Raw genomic sequence first — 10,432 nt, forward strand, 5'->3', positions numbered from 1 at the left:
TTTAAGTTTACTTAAAAATTTTTATTGTAATCAATAAGTGTCCTCCTTGAATGTGAAAGTCTGAAATACTGTATAGCTGTGCTTTGTAATGTTAATTTTGTTCCATGTCTTACCGTGGTAGGAGAGGCAGAGATTGACCAATCAAAATCTGACCAATTAAAATCTAACAAATGAAATTCTGACCATGCGGTGCGTTACTCTGCCTTTTCTCCCATCTACATCCTTGGAGGACGGACGTTGTTTCAAAGTTTGTTATTTATTTTATCAAGATTTTGGTGAGTAAATTTATTTCATTATGTCTTCTATGAGTAAAACTTCAGTTGTCATTCTTGGACACTCAATTGTGCGTCGTTTTCATGAATTCTTGAAAGATGGTGACATTAGATATTCTGCGAGCCTTGGTCTGGGAGAAACGCATTCCGTTCTGTACAGGGGTGTGGGTGGAAGAAAGGTTCGTGATGTAATATCTAAGGATATGGAGAGCGTATTTGCTTTAGGTCCAGATGTAGTTGTTCTAATGATTGGGGAGAACGATATTAGTCCTAGTACCGACGCTACCTTGTTAGCTGCAGAAATTGAATCTGTGGTATCGGTAATGCATCGCCGCTATAAAGTTGCAAAAATAATTGTTTGTAAATTATTGCCACGATTTGGTGTTCGTTTTGGGTACAATAATATTGCAGACAAAGTAAACGCAATATTGAGAGATGCATTGCCAGCACTGGGTTACTGCGTATTTTGGGAACATGGGAATTATTTCGTTTCTCCCCGTGAAGGAGACTGCAGTCGTAAATTTGTTCATGACGGAGTTCATCTGAACAGTCAGGGGAATGTTCATTTATATAGGAGTATAAGGGGAGCTTTAATTTCAGCGAGAAAATAGATATACATCTAAGTCATAAAAGTTTGTCAACATTTTGTTACTTTTATTGTTCGTCAATTTTTCAGATAGATATTCTTTGAAATTATACAACAATTTGTTATTTTAACAGACTGAGTACGATAGGCATTTAGGATGTCTAATAATGTAAAACGGATTTATCCTTTTTCTGTGAAGAAAATTCGGTTGGAAAAAGTATCAGCAAATTGATTGTTTTGTTGTTGGTTTAATTTTTACAGTACTTTAGGCAGATACTAAGTACAAGTTTCAGGCAGTTTTTTGGTACTTGCCAAGTTTCAACCCATTTGGGTTTTTTCATTTTGGTTTCAGCTTTTACCATGCAGATGGCGATTTTTTCCATCGTTTTTCTATTTGATATCTAGGAATGTATTTTAAAGCATTCCAGATTTATCCTTTTTCTGTGAAGTAAATTCGTTGGAAGAATGTCTGCCAATTAGTTTGTTTCGGTATTAGTTGATTACTAAAATATTGTGAATTTTTACAGTACTTTAGGCAAGTCCTAAGTACAAGTTTCAGGCAGTCTTTTGTACTTGCCAAGTTTAAACCCGTTTGGGTTTTTTCATTTTAGTTTCAGCTTTTACCATGCATATGGCGATTTTTTCCATCGGTTTTTATTTGATGTCTATGAATGTATTTCAATGCATTCCAGATCGACTTATCCTTTTTCTGTGAAGGAAAATCGTTGGAAATTGTCTGCCAATTCGTTTGTTTCGGTATAAGTTGATTACTAAAATATTGTGAAATTCTACAGTACTTTAGGCAAGTCCTAAGTACAAGTTTCAGGCAGTCTTTTGTACTTGCCAAGTTTGTACCCATACGGGTCTTTTCATTTTAGTTTCAACTTTTACCCCGGCGATTTATTTTCCATCGCTTGTTTATTTGATAAGTCTGGAAGTGCATGTTGATGCCTTCCAGATTTATCCTTTTTCTGTATAAAAAGAAAACAATTTGTTGGAAAAATATCTGCCAATTTGTTTGTTTCGGTATTAGTTGATTACTAAAATATTGTGAATTTTTACAGTACTTTAGGCAAGTCCTAGGTACAAGTTTCTGGCAGTCTTTTGTACTTGACATTTAGCCGTTTTGGTTTTTAATTCATGTTAGGCCCACTTTTACCTTGATGATTTTTATATCGATTTCAACATCAAGTTGATTTACCTAATCATGTTCGATTCAATGGTCCAGATTATGGAGGAATTAAAATTAAAAAAAAAAAAAAAAAAAATCATTTTTGAAGGTACAAGTTTACTGTTTGTATTTGCTATCCCCTTTATATGATATTGAGTCTTGTACAAATAGTGGTTTTTCATTATTCATTTATTAAGGTTTTATTGTTCTGCAACTGCGCTTAGATACATTACAAGCCCTTCAAGTACCTCGTTTGTAGTAGTGATGAAAACAATTAACAACAGCCGAACAGGTTGTTATCTGTGGGAAAGGCACTACAGCCTTCTTGGGAATTTGACACGGTGCGAGGGTTGTCGGCTTCAAAGGTGGTGATTTATAACTTATGTCAACTTTTCGTTTTATGTGGCGGATAGTTCTTACTGATCAGCAGCGGCTTAGTAATGTTGACTAATGGCTTTTGCAGTCGCACAATGGGTGCTTTTATTGGCTTACGGCAATTCGGGAAATACAGATCTGTTCCAAAACACTTTTGGTTCTACTATTTACTCTATTTCCGGAAAATTTTTGTCAACAACTGTAGGTGATACAGGGTGTTTTATCGAGAAGCGGCAGAATCAATGAAGTGAAAAATTAATTGAAGGAAAAGGTTCATCACTTTCTAGTTTGTTGTATTAGATTTACACATTGTACTGAGCGATGAAAGTGGTTATATAATGTAATGTTAAATATCAATATGCTCAAATACGTTGTCATGTAGGCTAACTGACTCTTACAGTTGGGGCCTACACTGGCTACAGTGAGGTCTTACAATTCTTGTTCATTGTCAATTAAGGCCGAAGCCTTTTACAGTTTATATTTATACATAACATAATATATTGGATACATACTTCTTCCTTAATTTTAAATTTATATAGGTATATATTTACCAGCATTATGCCAGGCAAAAGGAATAAAGCCCAACAGTCCAAAACAAGTCAGGTGAAAAGACCACGTCGTGCACAGAACGGAACTGGAGAGTCCACTACCAATGATGCTGTGGCTGTCGATACAAGCACTCAACCCCTTGATGTTCCTCCTGAAACCTTGGCTGCATTAACCCAAACCATAACAAAGGCAGTCACGGAGCAGGTGTTAGCAGAGATAAAACCATTACTGCAACATCAGGGGAGTATCTCTGTTCATAATATGGGGGGAGAAAGGGGAAATAATGCTTCCACTACATCAAGCAATAGCTTAACAGCAGGTCCTTCTGGGTCAGTTTGTCAAATAACAAATAAGTCAGTGGATGCAAGTATCTCAGGATTGGTATCAGGCGCTGTAATCGAACACAGTTCACAGATTGTAGGTACTGAACTTCCACCTGCAGCAAATGTGGGTAAGAAATCAGGTTTTGTAAGCTCATCAGTACCGATAGAGGCAACTGTTTCTGACAAAATAAAATCTAAAATTTGGTCAAAACAATATGTTGATATGGCTCTGTTGTTAAAAAAGGAAAAGGGGAAAAGTAAGTATTCTATCAAGGTAGAGGAACAGGATCAGACAGGTAAGGTGGTTATCCACAATATGCGATCCACAGATGACGACGAAGTTAGGGATGGTTCGTTATCCCTGCATGACTGGGTAACTGCGTGGAATAGGTATGTGACAATATATTGCATTAAAGATACACTTGCACAGCCAAAGCTTGCAAAACACATGGAATCAGTAAGGCAAATTGCAGAGGAAAAGGGGGACTGGAGAAAATATGATAAGGAGTTCAGGGAACTCATAGAACAAGGTGAGGTAGAATGGGGTGATGTCCATATGGACATATATGTTAATGCTCGCCTCAAACAATCAGAAAAGAAGTCAAGCAAAATAACACCAGACCGTTCGTCATTTGGTACGTATGAGGAAGTCCCTCAGGGGTCATGCTTTGCCTATCACAAAGCTGGAAGGTTTTGTAGGCTTGGTTCATCATGCAAATTCCAGCACAGATGTTATAACTGTGGTGGCTTCCATCCAATCTACATATGTAAAAAACCAATTCAACGGCCATTTCGTTTCTTGGACAAATCCAGAACCCAAAAACCATTTCAAGGAAATGGCACATCAACCAACACAGGTAATGCTAAATTCTCAAAGCCAACCTATCCCACAAAAGGGTCCAACTCCAGTAAATCCCAGTAGATTAGAGTACTGGTTGGTGGGGTATGACAAGGTAGAAACAGAATTTTTAGTTAATGGTTTTCGATATGGGTTCCACATTGGTTACACAGGGGAAAGTAGAAATACTCTTTCAAAAAATTTAAAATCGGCACTGGACTTACCAGAAGTTATTAGCAAAAAGTTAGAAAAGGAGATAAATTTGGGTAGAATTATGGGTCCTTTCAAAGAGAAACCACTGCCAATTTTAAATTGTTCCCCTTTAGGTCTAGTTAGTAAGAAAACAGAGGGTGAGTACCGTATGATCCATCATTTGTCATATCCGGAAGGTGAGTCTGTCAATGATGGCATACCCGAGGAAGAGTCATTTGTTCAATACTCTTCTGTAGAGGATGCTATTCAAAACATTAAGCAGTGTGGGAAAGGATCATATTGTTGCAAAACAGATATTTCTAATGCATTTCGAATTATCAACTTACATGCATCACAGTTTGAATACTTTGGTTTCACTTGGCAAGGTCATTGGTATTTTGACACATGTCTTCAGATGGGTTGCAGTTCTTCCTGTCGTATATTTGAAAGGTTCAGTACAGCACTTCAGTGGATTGCACAAGAAAAATTAGGAATTAAATTTATGACTCATGTATTAGATGATTTTCTAATTGTTGACAAATCTGCGACAGAGTGCCACAAAAAACTTGTGGCATTTTTAACAGTTTGCGCCGACATAGGTGTACCTATGGCTAAGGATAAGACATTTGGTCCTAACAAGGTAATGACTTTTCTGAGATATGAATTAGACACCGAGATGATGGAGGCAAGGTTACCTATTGATAAAGTTAAAAAATGTAGAGATACAATTGAATAGCTTTTACCAAGCAGAAAGATTACTTTGAAAGACATGCAGTCAGTGATTGGTCTTCTTAATTTTGCGTGTAATGTAGTCTTGCCAGGTAGAGCGTTCTTAAGGCGACTTATCAACACTACTATTGGCATTACAAAAGCATATTATCGCATTAGACTAAACAAAGAAGTAAAAGCAGATTTATGTACTTGGTTAGCCTTCTTGGAAAAATTTAATGGTAGGTCGGTTTTCTTACCAGATAGGTGGGTTGATTCCAATGAATTAAAACTGTATACAGACGCTTCAGGATCTATAGGATACGGGGCAGTGTTAGGTGGGCACTGGTTCTATGGGACTTGGAATGATAATTGGAAAAAATGTAATATTACTCTCTTGGAATTTTACCCAATAGTGTTAGCTCTTAAAGTTTGGAGTCATATTTTTAAAAACAAATGCATTTACTTTTACACAGACAATTATGCCCTTGTGCATATCATTAACAAGCAATCGTCTAAGGATAAAAGTTAATGTATTTGGTTAGAGAGTTAGTGCTAATTTGTTTGCAGTCTAACATTTTGTTTAAAGCTAGGCATCTGGGTACCAAGGAAAATATTCTATGTGATTGCTTGTCTCGTTTGAAGGTGCAGCAGTTCCATCAACTTGCTCCTTGGATGGACAAAGAACCAACGGTGATTCCCAATCTGCCAACATTACCTCCTTAGAACCAGTCTTGAGGAACCTGTTGACTTCAACATTGGCACCAGCTTCCACTCAAGCATATAAACGGGCATGGTCTATTTATAGAAATTTTGCAAACAAATTTGATATGAGTAATGATCTTCCGTTGTCTCAGGAAACTTTGGCTTTGTTTATCTCTTATTTATTTGCTGAAGGTTATGCAGCCTCCTCTATCGTGTCATTTATTTCATCAATAGCATATATACATAAAATTAATAATTTGCCTGACAATACATCATGCTTTCTCATTCAGAAACTATTAAGTTCCTGTCGCAAATCAAGACCTTCAATGGATATTCGTTTACCAATAACCATAGTAGTTCTGCATAAAATTTGTGATGCTTTAGAACATACGATATCGAACATATATAAAAGGGCATTATTTCAAACAATGTTTTTATTGGCTTTTCACGGCTTCCTCAGAATAGGAGAGATAACATCAGTTGGCACTGCTAATAAGGTTTTACAAGTTTCACAGATTACTTTTCAAAAAAGTAAAGTTTTGATTCACTTTCAAAATTATAAACATTCTGATGGTAAAGTTTTTACTCTTACAATTAATTCTTGCAACTCTTTAAAATATTGTCCAGTGGGGGCATTAGAACACTACATTAAGATGAGAGGGAGGAGATGGGCCCCTTTTTTGCTACCCCCAAAACACTGCAGTTACAAGGCAAGAATTTTCAAACATATTAAAGCAAAGCCTCATGTTTTGTAATTTGGATGTCAATAGATTCAAAGGACATTCCTTTCGAATCGGAATGGCCTCTTACTGTGCATCACGAGGGATGAGCGATAGTCAGATTAGATTCCTGGGTAGATGGAAGTCGGATGCATTTAAATATTACATAAGACATGTGACACCATGTTGATATATGCTTGAGTGGAAGTGGATCCTCGGAGCAGATTTGTTTTGTTATTTGTGTAGGATCTCGACTTTGAAGTGATTTTCAAGAGTATTAACGTATGGGGGCATATGTTTATCCCTCATCCAGAACAATAGTGCCTAAGTCATTTGTTAATACTTAGGCTGGTAGGTGACAAGATCGCGTGCATATAAACATTTAAAATGGTGCGGAAGCTTACAGTGTGAAATATTTTCCAATAATATGTCTATCCCTCATCTAAAACATTGCTCGAGACAGTCCTTAAATGAATACCACATACATGTGAACTTAGTAAAAAACAGCGAATAAGATGATGATTTGCGACTATAAGGGCATATGTTTATCCCTTATCAGACATTCTACATAGTGATTCGTTAATACTTGGGACCCACAGACATAATACACTAGGAAGAGTAAACTCATTTGGTTGTGATGGGGGCATATGTTTATCCCTCATAAGACACTTGTGAATTCAAATTTTTGTTTTATTGCATTACGGGACATATGTTTATTCCCATGTTTGTAAATTTTACTCACTTTTGGTATGATTTATGTTTGAGGTGTGTTGCCATTTATTTTTCTTTTATGGGTATGAACTTTCCCTATTTCGGTCAAGTCAGTGGCGTTTTCAGACCCATTTTCATGATTTTTCTGTTAAATCTAAGTGGTAATTACTGTAAATTTGGATTATCTCCCTTTACAAAATTGGTTTTATTTCTCATCTTGATATCTTGTGTCTGCTAAAAATTATATGTCATTATTAATAATACATTTGAGAATTTCAAACAAATTATTAAACGTCACAAAGGTGGCAACACACGACAAACTGTTTTACAGACTTTTTACTCATTGAAGGAGGATAAGATAAGGTGTTCTAGCTTTGAAAGGATTATGGAAAGAAATTAACCAGTTGATGGGTAACCGGGGTATCAAAATACTTATTGCATTAAAATAAATAAATTTAATTATAAGTTTACTTGAAAATTTTTATTATAATCAATAAGTGTCCTCCTTGAATGTGAAAGTCTGAAATACTGTATAGCTGTGCTTTGTAATGGTAATTTTGTTCCATGTCTTACCGTGGTAGGAGAGGAGATTGACCAATCAAAATCTAACCAATTAAAATCTAACAAATGAAATTCTGACCATGCGGTGCGTTACTCTGCCTTTTCTCCCATCTACATCCTTGGAGGAACGTTGTTTCAAAGTTTGTTATTTACCTCCTGCCGCCCCGCCTCCGCCATTGCTTTGTTGTTTAAATTTATGTTTTAGCGTTTTCAGACCCATTTTCATGATTTTTCTGTTAAATCTAAGTGGTAATTACTGTAAATTTGGATTATCTCCCTTTACAAAATTGGTTTTATTTCTCATCTTGATATCTTGTGTCTGCTAAAAATTATATGTCATTATTAATAATACATTTGAGAATTTCAAACAAATTATTAAACGTCACAAAGGTGGCAACACACGACAAACTGTTTTACAGACTTTTTACTCATTGAAGGAGGATAAGATAAGGTGTTCTAGCTTTGAAAGGATTATGGAAAGAAATTAACCAGTTGATGGGTAACCGGGGTATCAAAATACTTATTGCATTAAAATAAATATATCCAACATATAAGTTACTCATCAAAGTCAAACAAAGGTAAATAAATGACCTTATTAAGTTTTTAGTCAAAAGGTCAAAGAGATGTGGACATCTGCTAAATTTAATTATTTAGTTAATATTCATCAAACTTCATGAATAGGTTAATTAAACAAACTTCATATATTTTGATTTTCAGGTTAAAGATCAGCACAATTTTTGCTATACCATTGTTTTCCATAAATATCTTAACACCTCTATTGACTTTTCAGGTTAAAGGTCAACGTATTCCTGCTACAGTAAAACTTCATTATAAGGATCTCATAGTGATATTCTTTATTTGTAAGGAATTAGGTATAAAATCTCAGACTCTTTCTATAATATGTCACTGAATGTGCTCCTTCATTTTAGAGAGTTTCACAAGCAAATCATATACTGACTTTCAATCCTTCAAAACACAATATGTATATTAAATCTTGAGATTCAGACTTTCAGACTTTCTTTTAGACTTTTAGGCTTTCAGACTCTCAGGCTTTCAATCTTTAAAAACTTTCAATCTTGAGGACTGAGTATTTTAATATTTATTTTGTAAGTCTTGTCTTTTATGTCATTACGATTGATCCTTAGTTATTCAAACTTTTCATATTTGTAAAACCAAAGTGTTGAAATACAGTGTTTGTGTAATTTTCTTAATGATTATCTAAAATTACTGGTTTTAATACAGTCAAATATAATTTGTGATGATCAAAATTTCCAAATTGCCTGACCTATACATATTTAAAGTTTCAATATCATACACTCTTGAATATCCATAAAAATCAATATATCGATTAAGCATTTGCTATCAACCATACACTTGTTAACCTAAGGAAGGCTCTTATCATAAGTTAAACGCATGAAATTCCTCATGCAATTTTGAAGAATTTCTGTTATAAAGGATGCTAAAGACAAAAGACCCATAAATTTCCAAGAAGTAATAATTTTTAAAACTATATATCCACACTAAATTGGGGAACATTTGAAGAACCCCTTTTCTTTATAACTCATGACATTTCATGCAGAAAGTGGGTATGATGTGTAAATAATCTTTATGAAAAAAGGATGGTGTAAAGTTAGCCTCACCCAACACCCAAGGGAGAGGGGAGGGGGGTTGAACCCTTTTGTCCAGGAAACCTGAATTTAAAGTTAAAAAAATTATAAAATTGAATTAAATTTGTTTTAAACAAATTATAAGATTGATTTAAATTATTTGTTTCATTTCTTTTTATTTCTTTTATTTAACTATTGAAATAAAAAACTGCTGATTTCCTTTCCTTTATTTACCTCTGTCTTCATAAGAATGCTAACAAAATCAAAAGGAGTTACACTAAAATTTAGAAATAAAGACTCTGATTGTCATCTCATCTTAAATATGAAAATGATATGGGTTAAAATTTTTGGAGGGTTTGGTCCAGTCATGAAAATAAGACCATGTAAAGAATCATTAAAAATAAGACTCTGATTTTATCACCATTGATAGTTTTTCTAAGAAATTGAATCCTTTAATAAAATATATAGTTTTTCACTAAAGATAAGAAATGAAGTGAATCCTGTTCATTATAAAATATACTAAATTGTTTTAATGTGGATTAAGTTCAATGCTAAAAATAAAGATATTAACTTCCATGGCTTTCAGTTTCACTCCTGTATGTATGGCTGAGGTTTATATTATCCCATTTTTAATGCTTTGCCAAAAAAAAAAATGCAAGACTCTAAATTATCTGTATTCAGTTGTATGCAGTTCAACTATTAAAGCCTGGGTTGAACTGCATACAACTGAATCAGTCTTGCATTTTTTTTTTTATGCATTAATAGTTCAGCCATATAAAGTGAAACTATGATATCTCACTTAATCCATGCATTAAAGCAATTTAGTCAAGACTTCACTTACTACATTAGACATAATGAACAAGGGAGAAACTGATGCACATACAAGTTGATATCTTTATCTTTAGCATTGAACATTTAACCCATATCATTTTCATATTTTTAAGATGAGATGACAATCAGAGTCTTTATTTCTAAATTTTAGTATAACTCCTTTTGATTTTGTTAGCATTCTTATGAACACAGAGGTAAATAAAGGAAAGGGAATCAGCATTGTTTATTTTAAATACATGTAGATGAAAAAAAAAGAAATAAAAAGAAATGAAAAAAATAATTTA

The 10,432-nt window shown here is 34.2% G+C and overlaps 1 protein-coding gene across 4 annotated transcripts; it reads left to right on the top strand.

Moving 5' to 3' along the window:
- LOC134255420 (uncharacterized) lies at nt 1-4,617 on the top strand. Of its 4 annotated transcripts, none has more exons than XM_062737937.1 (2): nt 1-275; nt 2,944-4,617. In XM_062737937.1, exon 2 carries the CDS (start codon nt 2,963-2,965, stop codon nt 4,196-4,198), a length of 1,236 nt encoding a protein of 411 aa, XP_062593921.1. In that variant the 5' UTR covers nt 1-275; nt 2,944-2,962; the 3' UTR covers nt 4,199-4,617. The 4 variants fall into 4 exon arrangements, with proteins under 4 accessions (XP_062593921.1, XP_062593923.1, XP_062593920.1 ...); XM_062737939.1 differs by having other exon boundaries at nt 2,959-4,617; XM_062737936.1 differs by lacking the exon at nt 1-275 and adding an exon at nt 2,482-2,675.
- The last annotated feature ends 5,815 nt before the right edge of the window (nt 4,618-10,432 follow it).

The sequence above is a fragment of the Saccostrea cucullata genome, unplaced genomic scaffold, assembly GCF_032062105.1.
Source record: "Saccostrea cucullata isolate Sc308-1 unplaced genomic scaffold, CSIRO_AGI_Scuc_v1 ctg6725, whole genome shotgun sequence".
Taxonomy (NCBI): domain Eukaryota; kingdom Metazoa; phylum Mollusca; class Bivalvia; order Ostreida; family Ostreidae; genus Saccostrea; species Saccostrea cuccullata.